The sequence below is a fragment of the Poeciliopsis prolifica genome, unplaced genomic scaffold, assembly GCF_027474105.1.
Source record: "Poeciliopsis prolifica strain line A6 unplaced genomic scaffold, Auburn_PproV2 SCAFFOLD144, whole genome shotgun sequence".
Taxonomy (NCBI): domain Eukaryota; kingdom Metazoa; phylum Chordata; class Actinopteri; order Cyprinodontiformes; family Poeciliidae; genus Poeciliopsis; species Poeciliopsis prolifica.
Genome location: NW_026562519.1, coordinates 36,286 through 56,399, shown reverse-complemented (window position 1 = coordinate 56,399; position 20,114 = coordinate 36,286). Strand labels below are relative to the sequence as shown.

Below are 20,114 nucleotides of genomic sequence, written 5' to 3'. Positions count from 1 at the left end.
GTACCAATTTGTCCACAGAATGGTACTGGTCCGCAACCCAGGGGTAGCGGATGCCTGCTGTAAAGGATCATTCTTTTGCATTTCCAGGTCAAGTACTAATGACAACAAAGTCACTTGTAACTTGCCGGGGACTCACATGACTCTGTATAATTACACGACACCCAGCATGCAATCTCTCAACCTTCTCGCAAGAAGCAAGGCTCCAAGGGACCAAGCACTCTGGCGGTATCATCTCTGATGAACTGTTAGTACAGTTCATCAGAGATTCATAGAACTTTAGTTACAGTAGTAATTTTCGTTCTATTGAATGCCAGAGACCTGGCATTCAATGTTCACCCACACACATCTAGGGTACTTCAAGCGCTGGATGACTTATGTCAACAAGGTCACAAGGAGTCTGCAACATCCAAGGGACAACCACTACACCACTCACCCTAATGTGATGTAGAGGTATGCTGCTCCAGAATTCCTTGAAGGGGATGGAGTGCAGCCACATTCACCCTGTAAAATTGATGAAAGGTACTAGATGATTTCTAGGAGGCCATACAGCATATAAGGTCCAACAGCACGCCAGTCATGGCAGCAAGAGGTCAACATGTCCCTTGTAGAGTGGCACTTCACTCCTATGCCCTGCACGGCATGAGCCACAACCCAGTGTGCAAGTCGCTGCTTAGAAAGTCCCTGACTTTTCTGTGAGCCCACAAAGCAAACAAACAGGCATTCATCTTTCGGAAAGAGCACAGTGGTTCAGAGGAAGATGGAGCCGCTGCTGCCAGTGACACCTTAGGAATAATTGCCACGTCAGGCTGCAATGTAACACCTGAGTCATCAGGATTCCATGGGCAGCAGGTCTCAACTATTGAGAGACCCTGCAATTCCCCCACATGTTTACAGAAACCATTGTCAAAAGGAATGCCATCTTAAGTGAAAGCCATTTGAGGCCCCCAGATGGCAAGGGCTCAAATGGGAGGGACAGAAGAGCCTGAAGCACCAGAGAAAGGTCCCACGTCTGTGCCACAGGGTGGTTAGGTGGGTGCAAATGCCGAACACCTCTCAAAAACAGTACAAAATCCTTGTCTCAGCCCATTGAACAACCATTCAACCCAACATGCCAACATTCCTGATTCCCCTGGTGGTTGATGTGAACAACCACAGCGGTGATGTCTGAGCTCAGCACATGCTTCCCTTGCAAGCCCAGAATAAAGCTCTGAAGAGCCAGAAGCACAGCATGCTCTGCCACTGGGACCATGTCCACTGTGCCATTTGACCCCGCCAGGTTGCACCCCAGCCAATGGAGGACAAATCCATAAACACAGCTTCCTTTCGACAAAGGAGGGAACTGCGTGACCCTTATTGTCATAAACAACCTCACCCTCCACTGGGACAGAGACTGAAGACACTGAGTCCCCACATGCAGTCTTCTGAGACAATGAGTGTTCCATGTAAGGTCCAGATTCAAGCTGTTCAACTATATATGGAGGGGTCGCAATGACAACAGCCCCAAGGGCACTACATCGGATGCAGCTATGAGCATTCCTAAAAGTCAAAGATACTGCCCGTGGGTATCTTGTGCAGAAACAAGACCCAAGAATCCGCACTTGATACATGTGATACAAGAATAGGTACAAGGGTAGGTATGCAGCACAAGGATCAGTATCTTCCTATCCTCCTGGGAGGACGCTGGCCAGATTGTGCAGCTCGAAATGGGTGTGATGATCTGGTCCCAGCTTGGTCTCAAGCCCAGTTTCCCTCATCTGGAGCAGGTCTTTGGACCTGAATTCTGGTAGCATGCTCAATATACTGCTGACCTGCTAGAGTGATGGGCAAGCAGTCATTGAGATGGAATTCATGGAAATGCCCAAGAAGATTGTCTCCTGTGAGGGAGTCAGACTGCCTTTCTCCATGTTCTCCTGCAAGCGCAAGCATCCCACATGATGGAGCACTAACTAAGTGTCTCGAACCACCTGGTCCCATGTTGGGGCACAAATGAGCCAGTCATACAGATATGGGAGAATCCTCAATTCTTGTAACTGCAGAGAAGAGAGAGCCACTGCGACACATCAGGTGAACACCCTGGGAGACAGTGAAAGTCTAAACAGGCGATTGGAACATGAAAATAAACAATAACCAATCGACTGGGGAAATTGTCTGCAACACTTCTTTAGTGGTCAGCATATGAAACAGCGTAACCTTCCAGTAAACATCCAGGTCCTTGCGGTCCAAGACTGGGTGTAGATCCCCAGTCTTCTTCGGAACCAGAAAATACATGGAATAAAAGCCCTGTGGATCCGACAGGGATCCTCAGGCACTATAGCTTCCTTGGCCAGCAAGGTGGCAGACTCACTCTTGCCGTGCCTTCACTGGGTTGCAGATCACAGCAATCCTGACCTAGTCAGGGGAAGGTGGCTGGTGGTGGAATTGAAGACGATACCCCCAGGACATGGTGGACAACACCCATAACTCTTCGGTGTGGGCAAACTGAGCTGTCCCGGGATAAAATATCTGACAGCCAGCCCTAAGGTATCACCCTCCGGGGAGAACAGTGGCCAGACTGTGCAGTTCGAAATGGGCGTGATGACCTGTCCCCAGCTTGGTCTCAAGCCCAGTTTCCCTGATCTGGAGCAGGTCTTTGGACCGATCTATGACATGGCACCAGACCCTGGGGCTCAATGAAAGAAGTAGATGAGTGTGAGGACCCCTGTGAAGGACCTGCAGCTGCCCAAGTGCCAACTGGATGGTGGTCATGTCTGTGAGGCCCTGCCAGCTAGTGCCTTATTCAAGACACCTGAGCTGTACGGTCCAAGGCTGCAGAGTCAAAATGTTCCCCCAGAACTACGCGCAGGGCCTGGAGGGTCCTCCTACAATGCTTATTAAGTGGCAAGTGCACCAAGCAGACCTGGCGGCGAGTGTGAACCAGTGTGGAGAGTGTGCGTCCATGCTTTCTCGTCAAAAGAGCAAAGGTCTGCAGAGAGGCGTCAACCAGACCTTGGGTGGAGAGGTCCAGTGGAACGAAATCCCATCATATGGGAGAGAGTTCCCAATCGAGCCCATGTGGGCCCCAGAGTTGCAGGCCTTGCAGAGAAGGTCATCAATAACACGGCACTGAGGTACTGAGCCAGACAGATTGAGCAGCATAAATTATCCAGCATCATACTGCTGAAAGGTGTGATTAGCCCACTAACATTCAGAAGTCAACATGAGCAGAAAACACTGGCAACTTCATTGCAGGAAAACCCCGTAGATGCGACAAACTCAGCGTGACCAGAAACTCCACCAGCGTGTACGATAAATAACTAAGATGAACCAAAGATGAACTCAGCACAAACAGAAATGCAACAGGTGAGTCCGATAAATGACAACGTAAGATCAACTCGGTGCAAGCAGAAACGCCACTGGTGAGTCAAAAGAGTCAAAGCTACTGGTGTACAAAAGAAAAACAAAACTTACCAGTCATCGCAGCGGTAACAGCAGATCTGGTGAAGATGAAAACAGCTTGTGCAGCCCCTAGAGGGCAAGACTCTAACCAAACTCCAACCAAACTCAGTCACGGACTACTCGCAACAAGCAGCTAGGACAACAGTGGTACACACAGAAGCATCCAGCTTCACATGGCCACACCTGTACTCAACACACCTGTGCACGAGAAGAACAAAAGGGATTGAACGCCGGGTGGCCTGCCTGTGACCTGTCCCCAGCAGGTCACAGGAGACTTTGTTGTCATTAGTACTCGACCTGCGCATGCGCAAGAATGATCATTCAATGCTTGAAGCACATCGTTTGGCGGTCAGTAGGGATGAAATAGAAACACTATTTTCAATATCTGAAAGATTTTAAATATTTCACTCTTTTTTTAATGAATTCATAAAATATATGGGTCTGAAAAGAGTGAGAAATAATATTGAACTTTTCATAGTAGTGACTTTTTTTAGATGTAGTATCGCAATTTCTGAGGAAGGTTGAAGCAACAGCAAATAGCATGTTGTTGTCCCAAGTGTTACATAATTAAAAAAAGATTAGGATGTGATGGTTTTTGGTGCCCTTGTACAATTGTTTTGTTTACCTGTTCTCTGAGTCTTTCAGTCTCTCCCTGATAAGCTGCTAATTGTTTCTTCCATTGTTCCACATTAGCATTGGCCTCATGCAAAGCCGCCACCAACTTAGAGTTACTGTCCTGTAGTGTGAACAGCTCAGCTTCCAGGTTAATCTCACAAATAGATCTGCAAGACACAAAAGTAGTTTTGATATATAAAAAAAAATCTAATACTTTGGTTAAAATTAATATATTTCAACATTCAGAAAACTGTTTGAGCTTGATAACATTGCTGGGTTAATTTTAGATCTTTTAAATTTGTAACCTTTTTGTTGTGTGACAGATTTATACTTCGTCTTCTCTGATGCAGTACTCGAGTAACACAAAGTAATCAAAGACTAAGAACTTCAAGGAGTAGATAGATGTGTCTGGCGCTGGGACATAGGAAACAAACTAGGTCCTGTGGATTGGGAGAAGTATTGTTTTCTTCAAAATTAATTGTACTATCTTTAGATAAAGTTAAAAAAACATTCTGTGAACATATCAAACAATTATACAGTATGCACACAAAGCTTTTCTAACTTTGATTTATAGCTGAAAGTGAATTGTACAGGCAAAAATGTATTTATTTTCACCCTATGTTTGCACTCTGACTCTAATACTTTGTCCGAGCATTGCCCCTTCTCTTCTTGAAAGAAGGAAGTTGTTTCCATAGCAACTATTTACCATGGAAACCATTCATGACGCTTTAACTGTCTTGATAATTCAATGGTTGGATTTAAAAGTGTGTGGGTGTCTGAAAATGTTGAATGAAAAGATATTTTTCACTGTTGTTGGATGTATGATGCGCTATCTTATAGTTCTTCCCTCTCCATCTTAAAAGTAATTACTAGAAACATCAATTATTTCAATGTTTGTGTTCATATTATTTACCCGTTTTATTTATCACAGATGAGCAATAAAATTAATTCTTTAATTTTAAAGTTCAACAATAAAACTTAAATGTCTTTAATAGGTTTATTGTTTTAAAATTAGGAAGAGAATGTTATTATCTTTTTGTTTGCATTTCTAACAAATACCAGCAATTCAATTCAGTTTACTTGAATAGCACAGATTCACAAGAAATTTCATCTCAAGGCACTTCACAAGACACATGAATGTACAAAATGTGTAGTAAATTAAATCACATAGACAGATTCAAGTTTGTTACATGTCTATTCAGCTAGATCTGAATAGACAATTTTTAATAAGCACATTTGTGAGCCTGCTACATTATTATTAAATTGAATAAAATGTCATATTTTAGATTTCTTTGTCTAGGTTAACTTAAAAAATTTACCAATATTTTAATTAATAAATTTTTCATTTGATTACTCGATTAATCGGCAGAATAATCAATAGACTACATGATAACTAATCAATAAATTACTTGATTATTTAGATTTATTTAGACCTCTATTTAGATTATAAGTAGAGTAATACATTAGATAGCTCTTTGTTTTCTTTTTGGCTTTCACTATGCATTTCTCTGTATCCCTGTATATATGCATTGTAGGATTATTAAATGTACCACAGAAGCCTGACCCAAATCAAACACATAATTTTAACCTGACCCAAATTCCAGGAGAGGCTCGACCTGATCTAAACTCTAGCGAAAAATGCCTCTTTTAAAGCATTTGAAGACTAAATATAAGTCATGCTCAGTGACGTGTGATCATCATGAAATAATAATATAATGATAAGATAAATTTGATTGCTATTTTCATCCTGTGTTTTGCACAATAAAGTATTTATTTATCATTTAGCTTAACCAATTATGGTTAATTTTTCTTCAAAATCACAGAATTTTTGCATTTTCCCATTCAAAAGCTCGGAAGCAAAGCTGCTGAGGCAGAAGCGAGCTGAGCCTCACCTGGGATTGCTCAACCTCTGGCTAACTGCACTGGCTGCCACTCTATAAGAGCATGCTCCTCCTTTATGTAACTAATTATTATATTGATTGTCCATAATTTAGCTTATCTATGTAATGTACAGTGTTTGCTGTCACCAACTGTGTGTGTAACATGATTCATGGCTGAGCAGCGATCAGAAACAGCAGAGAACAGATTGTAGGCGAGGCAGGTAGTTTTCTTGCCTCAAGGCAACGAGGCATGAACGCTCATGATCCCAAACATTGTGACTCCGCGGCTACAGAGTAAGAGACAGCGAGCTAGCGATACAGTAAGGGAAGCTACACACGAGTCTACGTGTAGCTTGGCTGATACAGAGAGAAAAAAAGGTGGAAAACTTCAACAGGTTTCCCCTTTGCTGTGCAGCATAGCACTAAATTAATATCTTTTTTTTCCAAGTTTTATTGCGTTAACGGAATTTTTCTGCCTTGGCAGCGGGTCTATAGATGGCATGTGAAAGTATAGTCATTTTGCCCTTCAATGTTGTCCACATCCGCAAAACTTTTGTATGTAAACAATACATGCAGGGGTTCTTATGACTTTGATTAAGTCAGTGCCTCACCAGCCATGAGCTTCACCGCACGTCACTGGTCATGCTGTGTTTATGATTTGTTTAAACAGTCAGATGGACCATAGGTTTATGAAGAAGAGTCAATAAGTAGACTGAAATGTTTAAAGAAAGTGTAAATGGGCTCTTTTGTTTGAATGTTCCATTTTATTACCCTTCTGACAGCATTTTCTTAATCCTTTCCTTCTCAGACGCCAAGGTGATATCTGCACTCTGGCTGCGAAACAGTTTGTCCTCTGGTCCATTCACACACATCACTGGGGGAGACTGGAGTTCATCCGAGAGGTCCTGGGAAACACGTCAGTAAATGGACTCTATTGATGAAACGTACATTATAATGTGCAACAAAGTGACTGCCTGGAAATCTTTTCAAAGTTTTAATAAACTGCTTTTAAAGTTCAATTTAAAATATAGAGAAGCAACCATTCAGGAGTCAAGATTGATGTCCTCAATGTGCTCAGCTTCTTAGGAATTTGCCAAAACAATACTTGCTAAATTAAGTTTCAGAACTTGTCTCACATGAATGTCAGTTTTTAAATTTTTAGCTCAGTTTTTTGATAAAGACCAACAAGACTCACCTGTGAGAACTGGATAAAGTCCAGGAGGTGGAAAAACAAAGAAATTTGTCATTAATAACCACACCATGCTTACTACCCTTTCAAAATACACTACTGACAAAAACAGCACCTTAGCAGTAAAAGGTGATTTTCAGACATAACAAATACAGTTAAGAACAGATACTAGAGGACATGCGTGGCCCTATCACATGTGGAGAGATGGTGTAGCAGGGAGCTAGCAATGGCAGTGAAGACACATTCAACAACACTAACAGTGGTTGATGGTAGTATTGTTTGGTAGGGGTCGAATTTTCAATGTGCATTCTACCAGCATTCTACCAGTTGTTCTGCATCTGGGGCACTTTGACCTTACAAAACATACTATGTTGTAAACAGTAGGTACATGAGGACATCCAGGCCCGTAACTTTGATTTGATGGTCAGGTGCAAGTGCCATGGTGTTCATTGACCCTTGGAACAAAATAAAAATTTAGCTGTTTTGGATGGCTGAAACATTGAGAATATGTGTAGGTTGCCTGGTAAATCTATTTCAAACAGCTCCGTAGTACTTCCATGTGTGTGTGCATGGTTGTTGGTCCTTTTTGCCTATATGTTGCCCTGCGACAGACTGGTGATATGTCCAGGGTGACCCCGCCTCTCATCCAAACCGTAAGTTGGAGATAGGCACCAGCACCCCTCCCGACCCCGCTAGGGACAAGGGTGTTAGAAAATGGATGGATAGTGTGTCAAGTAGCGCTGTGCTATATCAGCTTCCCCATCTGTATTTTCTCTCAAATATTGTAGAATTAAACATGAGAGAATGGGTGGATTTTTTGTGAATAATTTTGAGTTGCATTCCAAAGAAAATCTGTGAGGAACCACTGTGATTTCTGACTATCCCACATACTAAGTGTTTCCCACCATAAATCTACCTGATCTTGCTGTTTACAAGACTACAATACACTCTCTGTATGGTGACCTTCACTTACTGTTCTAGTTATCAGAGGACACGAAACTGCTAGCAACACCATCACTTCTACCAAATTTCACCTTAACTGGCTGGCAATTTATGGATGGGGGGTTATATTTGGCTGTTCTTGTGTGAATTAAATTTAGTCACAAAAGCAAAACAGAATTTGACAGATTTTCTATAGCCAATCGGAAATACACTGGGGTTAATCAGTTTTTATTGACCAAAAGCCAGATGTAACCAACATTTTTATTGATCGATTTACTCTAAGAAGCTTCTGGGCAGCTAAAAGTACACAATGCAAATGTAGTGTCCTGCTGAGTAGCAGACGGTAATTTTATCATTGTCCTAGATTTCCTCACTCTTGCTTCCCTTTGAGGCAAGTAACCCAGCTCATATTTCTTTAGAGCTTCTTTCCACTCTCTCTCCCTCCTTCCTTTGGTACAATCACAGTAAGCTTGTGAAAAAGATATTTTTTTTCAGGATTGTTCTTTTTATTATTTTTGCAGGTTTTGAATGGAAAGGGCAACACTCACCTGAGGGGCTGCAATTGTGAGAGCCGTGTTGGCTAGTTCTTTGTCCTGAGATTTTTCTCGGGCCAAACGAGCAGCATCTTTAACCTCCTTGAACTTCTCTGAAAACTGAAAAATTCAAACAATTTCGTTAATGAATTCAAAACTATGAGCGATGATGAGAGGACAGTTATACTTGGTTTAATTTTTGTTTAATATACCTGATGCAACTGCTGTTCTGTGGCAAAACCCAGTCCATAGACAGTATTGGCTCTGCTGTCAGCCCACTGACCAAACTTCTGAGATGTCTTAGTAAATGTCATGCTTGGTGTAATAGTACAGTTGATAATTGCCTGGGTATACAAAGGTGACAAGTCAGGTTAAGAACCTGAGATTCAGATACAAAAACAAAAATGGTGCAGTCAATAATTCAGTACAATTTCAATTCAGTTCATTTATATCAATTTATACCAAAGTCTTCCGAAGGCATTTTACAAAATTATCTCTGGTTATCAATAAATACAGTCAGATTCAGTTTCCTATTCAGTTTGGTAAAATGTTTTTGGTCTCGGGGAACCCCAGACTCATTGAGACAATGATTTGCAGCAATGACACTTTCTGGACAAACGCATAGCGGTGAACAGCTGATTGCTATAAGTCTTTAACCTCAACATGTCAAATCTGATTTCCTGTACACTTTGGTCTTTATTAAAACCCATGTAAATGGCAAAAAAAAAGTCAGGTGAATTGTATATTGTTAGTTTTAATACACACACAGGAAATTAAAACTTCTTTTATTATTATTGAACCTGACTCCACTGCACTCTGCCTCAGATCTGATTCATACCTGGCACTGATATCCATTCTCAGCAGCCAGTCGTGTCTGGAAAGCACTTAAATAGAAGTGTGAACACACTCAGAATGTTTCAAGCGTGTTTCCTTAAGGAACTTCAGGGGTGGCTTGGACAACCTATTTTAATATCTGCATTTAAAAACTGCATGTAGACGGTCCTAAGAAATACTGAAAGACTTGAATTGCCTCCCCTTTTCAGCAACAGAGTGACTATTATCAGCTAATTTAAATAATTAGAACTACTATCTTTGCATTGTTAAACATAGCCTACACAAACACGCCACCCAGCTCCTGGTATAGCCTATGATGATGTCCCTGGACTATTCCAATGGCCTCCTAATTGGTCTCCTAGAATGTGTTGTCAAAACTCAGCAGATGGTTCTAGAATGGCACCACTTGCAGTCTTAAACCATCTGTTCACTGAGCTCCCTTGTCTACACTGCATCATTGATGTTAGCATAGATTATGTTTAAATAAGTGATTCCTGTGTGTTTAAATGCTCATGCAAGGGTTTATATCATGACTTGGCTTTTATCAAAGGTTTATATCAAAGTAATTGTCAGCTAGCTGTGCCTAAACTGTGCTTAAGATAATCCAGACGTTTTTCATGCATTATTCATGTGGTGAAATGGCCGAGCAAACGCTACTAGAACAGAAACTTTCCTGTCTAACTTTAAGAACCTTATGAAAACCCAGCTGTCCAGAGAGCATTTCCTACTTTACCACTCAATTTCTGCACTTCCCTTTTTACCTGCGCTCTGTTGGTACACTTTCATCCCTGAAAGAACCTTGCTATCTGTCTTTTTATTAGGTAACTTATTGTAAGGTTTGATATAAACTTTGTTATATCCTCATTTGTAAGTTGTTTTGAGTGAAAGCATCTACCACATGCTTCAACATATTCTACATCTTTACTTCTAGGACAATGGGACTGTACCCAGAAATACTTACCTGAACAAAAGGAATGCAGGAGCATTTCAATATATGTTTAGCAGAATCATATTAAATGACAGAACTGCCTGGCATTAATACTAATACATAAATTTTAACATACAAATATGATCCACATTTGACAGATTCATTAAAGTCAATGTATTACCTATAGAAATCCATTTTGGGGGAAACAGCATCTACACCTGCTTAAAATGTAAAAAAATAATAATTTACCAGGGAAAATTATTTTCAGAAAAACTTGAGGTACGCAGGACAATCCAAACATATAATCAGACTGACTGTCCATTGAAAATAATAATAAAAAAGATTATGATCAGCAGCCCCTTTAACTCTATAGTAAAACAGCCCTAACAAACTCCATGTTAGCTACATCCTTCAATTCTGAGAAATGCAAACACTAATGAATATGAGAAAACGCCACTCTCCACGGGAAGTTAGTTCCCTATTTAAATGTCCATGAGATACTCCATTCAGAGCAAGGCAGATAGATTTATGTCCATATGGTCACCACTTCAGAAGAACAGGCTCAAGGATGTCTGACGAGGATGGAACGCTCCCCATATCAGGAGCATAATATTCCAAAACAAGCTGATAAATCAACAGGAGACAGAGCAACTGGTTCCCCTCTAATTGATCAGCGCCTCCGAACTACATTTTTTTAAGTGAGAATAAAAAACATAAAAAAGGAGGAGGCGTGGCTTCTATATTTAAGAAAACCATAAATTGTGGCAAAATTTCTTTGGGTCATTTCACATCTTTTGAGTATCTTGGAATTCAGGTTAAAGGCTTCAAACGAACTTTGACACTAACTTTATACAAAACTCCAACATATGTGGAAAATGTCTTTACTGACTTGAATGATCTTTTATCTCTCATATGCATTGATTATGATTGTTTAATAATTGTTGGTGATTTCAACATTCATGTGGACAAACCCGAAAACAGAGGAGCAAAAAAGCTTTTAATATTTTAGAAAATTTTGGTTTAACACAACATGTCAAACAAGCAACACACTCAAGGACACACACTGGACCTGGTTATCAGTAAGGGTGTGAATATTTCCAATGTCTCTGTAACTGATGTCGCCCTGTCGGATCACTTTGCTGTTATCTTTGAAAGTTATTTATTCTTTGACCCGCTTGGACAAACAGCTACTGTCACAAAACGTTCCTTCACAGAAAACACAGCAGAAAAATTTTATGATTTAAATTAAATGTGTGAAACATGTCAGATGTGTACGTCATTTCAAATGTCTTTGTTCATTACCTTATTTGCCTCTATGAAGGTTTATTCTGTTGGGCTTACTATGTATTGCTTAATGTGTAAATTATGTAATCTGAATAAGGTTGAGGAACATTATTCTTGTAATGATGTAGATGAGCTGGTAGACGATTTTCAGTCTAAAGTTTCATATATAATTGATTCTATTGGCCCAGTTAAAGTAAAGGTTGTGTCTGGTAGGAAGAAATCTCCATGGAGAAAAGCACAAACAGTTGTGAGTACATAACTGTTTGTTGCAGAGCAAAACCAAAATGGCGTAAAACTCAACTTCATGTTCATAATGACATCTACAAAGAAAGACTACGTAACTATCACTCAACACTAAAACATGCAAGGGAGGCTTTCTTTGCAGATGTCATAAATAAAAACATTAACAATGCTGGAGCTTTATTTGCAACAGTTGACAGGCTCACAAACCCTCCTGTGACGTTACCACCTGAACTCAATCTAATGCTGCCTGTAACAAGTTTTCCAGATTCTTTTTAGAGAAACTTCAAAAACTCAGAGGATTAATCTGCACATCAACTCTAAAGCCAGAACCATTGCTGTACCCAAACAAAACAAATACAGAAAAAATGACCCAATTTCAACTACTTCATTATAAAACCCTAGAAGAAATTATAAGTCAATTAAGTTCAAGCTCCTGCTGTCTGGATGTCCTACCCACACATTTCTTTAAGGAAATCCTGCAGGTTATTGTTACTGATCTGATCCAAATCGTAAACTCATCACTTACATCAGGTGTTTTCCCCCAGGCTTTGAAAACAGCAGTTATCAAACCACTGCTAAAAATCTGGACAAATCACTACTGCAGAATTACAGGCCGACCTCTGACCTCTGATTTATCAGCAAAGTTATTGAAAAAACTGTGTGTAAACAATTAAATAGTTTCCTCATGATGACCAACTGCTTTGACTCTTTCCAATCTGGTTTTTGTGTTCACCACAGCATGGAGACTGGCCTAGTCAAAGTATTCAATGATATCCATATAAATACAGACTGTGGGAGAACCACAGTGCTGGTTCTGTTGGACCTCAGTGCAGCTTTTGACATATTACTGAATGGACTGGAGAGTTGGGTTGGACTCTCCGGTTCGGTGCTCGACTGGTTTGAATCTTACATAAAGAACAGGAATTTCTTTGTTTCAATTGAAAACTTCTTATCAAAGAGGTCAAAGGTCACATGTGGGGTACCCCAAGGTTCAATCTTAGGACCCCTCTTATTTAATATTTATATTCTCCCACTAGCTCAGGTTATAACAGGAAATAATATTAGCTACTATAACTATGCAGATGACACACAGCTATACATTACGATGTCACCAGGTGACCTTTGACCCCATTCAATCACTGAATAAATGTTTAGAACAGATAAATGTGTGGATGTGCCAAAACTTTCTCCAGCTGAACAGAAACAAAACTGAAGTCATTATTTTGGACCTAAAGAGGAACGATCTAGAGCTATAGATCTAGAGCTATAGATCTAGAGTCAATGCACAGCTTCAGTTATTACAACTAAAAACTAGCGATCAGCCCGAAACCTGGGAGTAGTGATGGACTCAGATTTGAACCTTGCGAGCCACATAAAGACAATTACAAAGTCTATCACCTGAAGAACATCTCCAGGATTAGAGGACTAATGTCTCAGCCAGATCTAGAGAAACACATCCATGTGTTTATCTTTAGTCGCATTGATTATTGTAACAGCGTCTTCACAGGCCTGTCCAACAAATCAATCCTCCAGCTGCAGCTGATCCAGAAGCTGCTGCTCCTGTTCTCACTAGAACCAGGAAGATAGAGTCATAACAGCAGTTTTAAAGTCCCTCCACTGGCTCCTTGTAGCTCAAAGAATAGATTTTAAAATACTGTTAGTTTATAAATCACTGAACGGTTTAGCACCATAATACATCAAAGATCTGCTGGTTGTTGTATCAACCTTCCAGACTCTCAGGTTCTGGTTCTGGTCTTCTCTGCATCCCCAGAACCAGAACCAAGAGAGGAGAAGCAGCTTTCAGCTTTTATGCACCAAAAATTTGGACCAAACTTCCGGAAAACTGTAAAACTGCAGAAACTCTGACTTCCTTTAAATCTCAACAAAAAACACACCTGTTTAGAATTGTATTTGAAACGTAATATGGAACATTGTTTTGTTTATTCTATGTTGCATGACTTTGTGTTTATGATGTAAATAAAGCACTTTGAAATGAGAGTTTTACTCCCCGTTTTACTAGCTCTAAGAAATTATTATGTAAACTCCACATTTCAACTGTGACATGATTGGCATAAAATGCTGGACAGTCAGAGCAGCACTGAAGATTACTGTGGAGCCAGAGAAGAGTCTTGGCTACTGAACATCATCCCGCACTGCTCTCTGAGAGGCAGAAATATGGGTCATAGTAGGTGCTAAAAAGACCCTCCCCCAGTCCCTGATGTGACATCTTCCTCATAATCCAAATCCCTGAAGGAGCTCTAGAAGCTCATATGCTTTCAGGCCACCGAAAATCCAGAAAAAAATCCTTTGTAAGGATATTACTGTTTGAAAGTTTTCTTTTAATTATAGTGCGTTTAGTACTCACTTTGGTTCCACCCACACTAATAATACGGTAGGCATTGCGGTTGGCATCATAGAAGAAGGACACTGTAACAGCATGTTTGCTAGCAGGTATCCAGTTCCTCTTGGTGGTGGGATCAATCTGGAAAACATGGGCACGAGTGCTGAATATCGGCTGCTCCCTGGAGAGAGGAAGACAAGAAGGATCCTGAAATTGTGAAGAAAAAAAAGAAAAGTTTTGCAAACCAAATCTGAGAGCAACTAAAAAAAAAGCAGAATGCACAGAAGGCAATGTTGGTAAGAGTAGTAAAGCAAAAGTAGTAAAGCAACCTACTGACATCCTCACTTTTTAGCTTAAGAGAAAAACTTAAAATATGTATATGCATTGGATCAGAGCCTTTCCCCGTCCTGTCTTTCCCCAAGAATTATTTTTCTACCGCTCACCTGCTGTGCAAAGCTCATGCAAATAATGTTGCTAGCTTACTTGAATGATGTTTAGCTTTTCACTCTGTACAGTTGGAACTGCACCTAGAATGGTTTTGAAAAAAATATCTATACATAAATTATGTACAAGGCAACAATGTTTATAGCATGGAGGGATTGTTTCCTCGTTAATAAGAAAAACTTTTTCAATATTTCCTCTTCAGCAATTATTCATGCTACAGTCCTAAACCTCAACTATTTTAAATTTAGGTCACTCGTACTGATTCAGTCAAGACGTACGTTCTAAATGTACAGTTGAATAACAATAAAGTCTCTATCAGAATTTCTGACTATTTGGATTCAGTTGTGTACAAAATTCCAAAGAAGAAAGACATCAGCAATAATCCAATGACCAATTTTTTATGCTCAACAATCTCAGAAATAATACGAGTCTGTAAGTTTTTCCCTCAGTACTTGGCCATCAGTTCAAATAGCAGAAAACAAGATTTTAACTGAATAAACTGAATAAAGTCCTCTTTATGTCCAGAAAAGAGGATGCCATTTAGACAAAATTTGGCCAAATGGCATCAACTTTAGCCGTAGTGCATAGTTGTTGTGAGAACATCAAACACTTGTCAAGTGTCATGCAGGGTGGTGGAGAATAAATAATTTGCAATTGTTTGTGAGGCACAAACATAAGCATCTTCTAACCACAGAGTCTTCAGGCAAACTAAAGTATTTTAGAATCCATTGTGACATTGTCTCTGACATTTAAATCTTGGACCAAACTTGGTCAGCAACAAGTCAATGATCTTAAATCTTTCACTTTTGATCCAAAACATTCAGTTGTCTCCTAGATATGTAACAATCAGATAGAATTTTATTTCTGCATAATACAAGCTTAAAATTACACATCCAAACCAATGAAAGAATGCCCTCATTTAAATATTTTTTCATTAATAACCCAGCCAAAGTCCAGAAAAGCAAATCTTCCTCAGCTCTACTAAAGAAGGGTAGGAGAACTTTTAAAATGTAAAGTGGGTTCATATTGTCAAGTCCAGGTGGACATGACAATGAACTCTTACCAAAGAAGACTGAAAGCTGAAATTTATATAAAATTTATATATATATATACAGTGGTTCTCACACTCACTAGTCCTCTGCTTCCTTCCTTGTGGCTCGTGTAGTCTCAGGGTGCTGGATTTATATATAAAAATAAATAAAAAATTCCCTTCTCACCCACCGCGGGTGGTTCTTATCCTCTAAGCTCGGGTCCTCTACCAGAGGCCTGGGAGCTTGAGGGTGCTCAAGCTCCCAAGGACTTCACATTTCTGGACTGAGATGTCTGATGTTGTTCCTGGGATCTGTTGTAGCCAAAGCTCCAGTTTGGGGGTTACTGCCCCGAGGGCCCGATGACCACAGGCACCACTGTGGTCTTCACCTTCCAGGCCCTCTCCAGTTCTTCCCTGAGGCCCTGGTATTTCTCCAGTTTCTCATGCTCCTTTTTCCTGATGTTGCAATCGCTTGGTATTGCTACATCTACCACAACGGCTTTCCTCTGTTGTTTATCCACTACGACAATTTCTGGTTGGTTCGCCCTTACCATTCTGTCTGTCTGGATCTGGAAGTCCCACAGGATCTTAGTTCTGGCATTCTCCACCACCTTTGGGGAGTGTTTCCCACTTTGATCTCAGGGTTTCCAGTCCATATTCTGCACAGATGTTTCTATACACTATGCCTGCCACTTGGTTATGTCGCTCCATGTACGCTTTCCCTGCCAGTATCTTGCACCCTGCTGTTATGTGCTGGACTGTCTCAGGGGCCTCCTTGCACAACCTACACCTTGGGTCTTGTCTGGTGTGGTAGATCTGGGCCTCTATTGCTCTGGTGTTTAGGGCCTGTTCCTGGGCGGCCAGGATGAGGGCCTCTGTGCTGTCCTTGAGTCCAGCTTTTTCCAGCCATTGGTAGGATTTACTGATATCAGCCACTTGGGTTATTTGTTGGTGGTACATCCCATGTAGGGGCTTGTCCTCCCATGATGGTATCTCTGGCACCTCAACCTCCGTTCCCTGTTGTCTGAGACATTCACTGAGCACATTGTCTGTTGAGGCTTTGTCCCTGATGTATCTATGGATCTTAGTTGTTTCGTCCTGGACAGTGGTTCTCACACTCACTAGTCCTCTGCCTCCTTCCTTGCGGCTCGTGTACAGTCTCAGGGTGCTGGATTTGGGATGAAACCCTCCATGCATGGTTAGTAGCTTTCTAGTCTTAATATCTGTGGCTTTTATCTCCTCCTTTGGCCAGCTAATTATTTCAGCAGGGTATCTGATTACTGGCAAGGCATAGCTGTTTATCGCACGGATTTTGTTCTTGCCATTGAGCTGGCTTCTCAGGACTTGCCTTATTCGTTGGAGGTATTTAGCTGTGGCTCCTTTCCTTGTGGCCTCATCGAGGTTACCATTTGCTTGTGGTATACCTAGGTACTTGTAACTGTCCTCTATGTCTGCTATTGTTCCTTGTGGGAATGAGACCCCTTCTGTGCGGATCACCTTCCCCCTCTTTGTGATCAGGCGACCACACTTCTCTAGTCTGAATGACATCCCAACGTCCGTGCTGTAGATCCTGGTGGTGAGGATCAGTGAGTCGATGTCTCACTCACTCTTGGCGTACAGCTTGATGTCATCCATGTAGAGAAGGTGACTGATATTGGCCCCATTTTTGAGTCTGTATCCATAACCAGTCTTGTTCATAATTTGGCTGAGGGGGTTCAGGCCTATGCAGAACAGTACCGGGTACAGAGCATCTCCTTGATATATGCCACATTTGATGGACACTTGTGCAAGTGGTTTGCAGTTGGCTTCAAGGGTGGTTTTCCACAGTCTCATCAAGTTTGCAATGAAGGCTCTCAGAGTCCTGTTGATGTTATACATCTGTAGGCATTCAATGATCCAAGTATGCGGCATTGAGTCTTAGGCTTTCTTGCAATCAATCCAAGCCATGCATGTGTTGCCATGTGTTAGGTTTTGAAGTCTCGGGCAACTGTGTGGTCTACAAGGAATTGTAGACCTCTGCTATTTACACCCTTCTGTGCCGTGCTCGTGAACCTTCCACCATCACTGATGATTTATAATTTCTGGCTTGCTTAAACAGAGGACTTGTTCTTTGGTTTTTAGTTACTCTGGCATAATAGCTATTTTTATGCCTAAAAAAATATGATAAATAATTTCTAATCTACAAAATAAATTGCTGAGAAAAAAAACATGACATAGATGATGCTGTTCATTCTTTTTAGTCAGCCACCTAGTTGAAGTGCTGAGCTTAAATGTGTAATTACTGAAACCAGGACACTACTTCAGTGCAAGATCTTTAAATGACTGGTTTTCTCCCAACAGAACTGTGCTATTTTTGCCTGTCAGTGGGTATTAATAGCCAATCCCATAAGTCAGAGCTTTATCCAAAAATCTTGTGGGTGGAGTAGTTATTTTCTAATTGGAAGATTGTAAGTTTAATTTCAGCATCCTACTACCCCTTGTCAGTGTACCCCTAGGGCTGGTACTTAACCCCAACAGGCCTACTGATCTGCATATCCGTTTGTGAGTGTGAATAGGTGAATGTTGCTCTTCTGTAAATCATTTTGAGTGGTCATATTGATGACCTAAAGTGCTTTATGTTGGCCATGTATTTGTCAATGGCGGCCAGTTCTGCTGCCAGAGGTTTGTGTGGTCAATTGGCTGCTGGGATGGACAGGTTGTTGGCCTGACTGCACAGTGGGATGTAGTGTCCTTCTCTGGACCAGGGGTTCTGCTTCAGTTCTTGACTGCCAATCTGAGAGCCAGAGCTTTCTGCCCCTTGCTGCTCTTGGGGGCTGAGTGCTGCAAGGTTTCTACTCTTCTTACCATTGTAACATATTTGCAATTCCAGGTGTCAAGTTAGCACACATTTATCTACTCTGACACATATACTCTGACTTTCACACCAACACTCCTATGCAAATTGTCCAGGGGGTTGACATGTATATTGTAGTGCTTGTGTGTTTCCCCTTATGCCAGTATTATTTCCCGTACTTGCTAGGCTGATCTGAGGAAGTGTGTTACACTGTATTTATTTTGTTAGCGGAACTCTGCATGCAGTGGTTGTGTGTTCCAGGGGGAGGGTTTTGTCGGGGGGACTTTGTTTTGTGTTGTTGCTCGCTGACTCTGGTGTGGACGTGTAAAGTTCGTCTGCATCGGCGTTAGAGCACATAAACCACCCGGTTGTGCTCCTGTTCTGTTATCTCCATTAAAGGAAGATCAAGATCATCTCCTCCTGGAGTGGTTTTTATCCTGCACTTTCACAATCCGTCCGCGGGCCCCGATAACAATATAAACCGTTAACCCCATGTCTGTAACAACATGACATAGATATTATAGATAATAAAGCAATTAGGATAGCATTTCCACATATCATTTCTGTAAAGCACATCTGCCCTGATTTATGTAGGCAATTGGCTTCTTAATGTGGTGTTCCTAAAATTCTGCATTAGGCCAGTGGGGAGAAAACTAAGGAAATTAAAGTGACGGATTGCTTTCTTAATTTAAATTTAAAAGAATATTGTATAAACAGCTACGACTATGAATTATCTCAAGATTATGAGATTAGACCAAAGAAAATGGTAAGTAAAAGTGTCATTTTGATAACTGATTTAGTCAGAATCAACCTTTGAGTTTGAGGGGTGAAATAGAACACTGCTCGATTCAGTTTGCCAGCAAAATCATCAGAATGTGTCTGATTAATCTAAGCCACAGATGAACTATTTTGCTTCAGCCTCCACTCTGCAGTTTTCTGGTTGATCTCCATTCTTCAAAAAGGACAAATTTGATAATTTGGCAACAGAGTGTGACCTGGTGGGTGGGTCAGTCAGTCAGCTCTCATGGCAGAGCAAAAGAAGACATTGACTGATTTTCAGACCTACGTGGTGGTGGATCTTATCGGTGGATAAGATCGATTTCACACTGAAGTATCGGCTGATCACCCGTCTTCTAAAAACAAGAAAAATTTGAGCGATTTAACAGAATCCCCTGGTCTCATTAACATACCTGTCAAGTCTCCCGTATTGACCGTATTTTAACCCTTCTGTCGGCGTTAAGAAGGGTTAAAATACTTCTTAACGCCGAAGTTAAGTATTTTAACCCTTCTGTCGGCGTCCCCCCACCCCACCTGTCTCTCTCCGACTGCAGCTGCGGAAGGATAAATGTTTCCCGTATTGTCAAGTCAAAAACCTGGCAGGTATGGATTTCAGGGCTTTGCATCCAGAGATCATAACTACATAGGCAACAAACCTTAAGACTGAAAGCAGCTGAAGAAGCAGGTCACTGAGATTGAAAAACTTTGTTACCTTTCTCTGTGGTGAGGAAACATCTTAGAAGGTGACCGGAACTCCGTTGCTGTGAAAAGAAAAAAAAAGTCTGATTTAGTCTGAGGAATGGAGC

The 20,114-nt window shown here is 41.0% G+C and overlaps 1 protein-coding gene across 1 annotated transcript in view; it reads right to left on the bottom strand.

Moving 5' to 3' along the window:
- LOC129355759 (homer protein homolog 3-like) overlaps positions 1–20,114 on the bottom strand; it is a 29,060-nt gene that overhangs the window by 8,451 nt on the left and 495 nt on the right. Inside the window, exons 2-7 of the mRNA XM_055025378.1 lie at positions 20,021–20,069; positions 14,249–14,405; positions 8,807–8,938; positions 8,610–8,714; positions 6,702–6,835; positions 4,061–4,217 (exon numbers count right to left, since the gene is read on the bottom strand). Of these exons, the coding sequence (XP_054881353.1) occupies positions 4,061–4,217; positions 6,702–6,835; positions 8,610–8,714; positions 8,807–8,938; positions 14,249–14,405; positions 20,021–20,043 (708 nt within the window). The 5' untranslated portion in view covers positions 20,044–20,069. The remainder of the gene's footprint in view (positions 1–4,060; positions 4,218–6,701; positions 6,836–8,609; positions 8,715–8,806; positions 8,939–14,248; positions 14,406–20,020; positions 20,070–20,114) is intronic.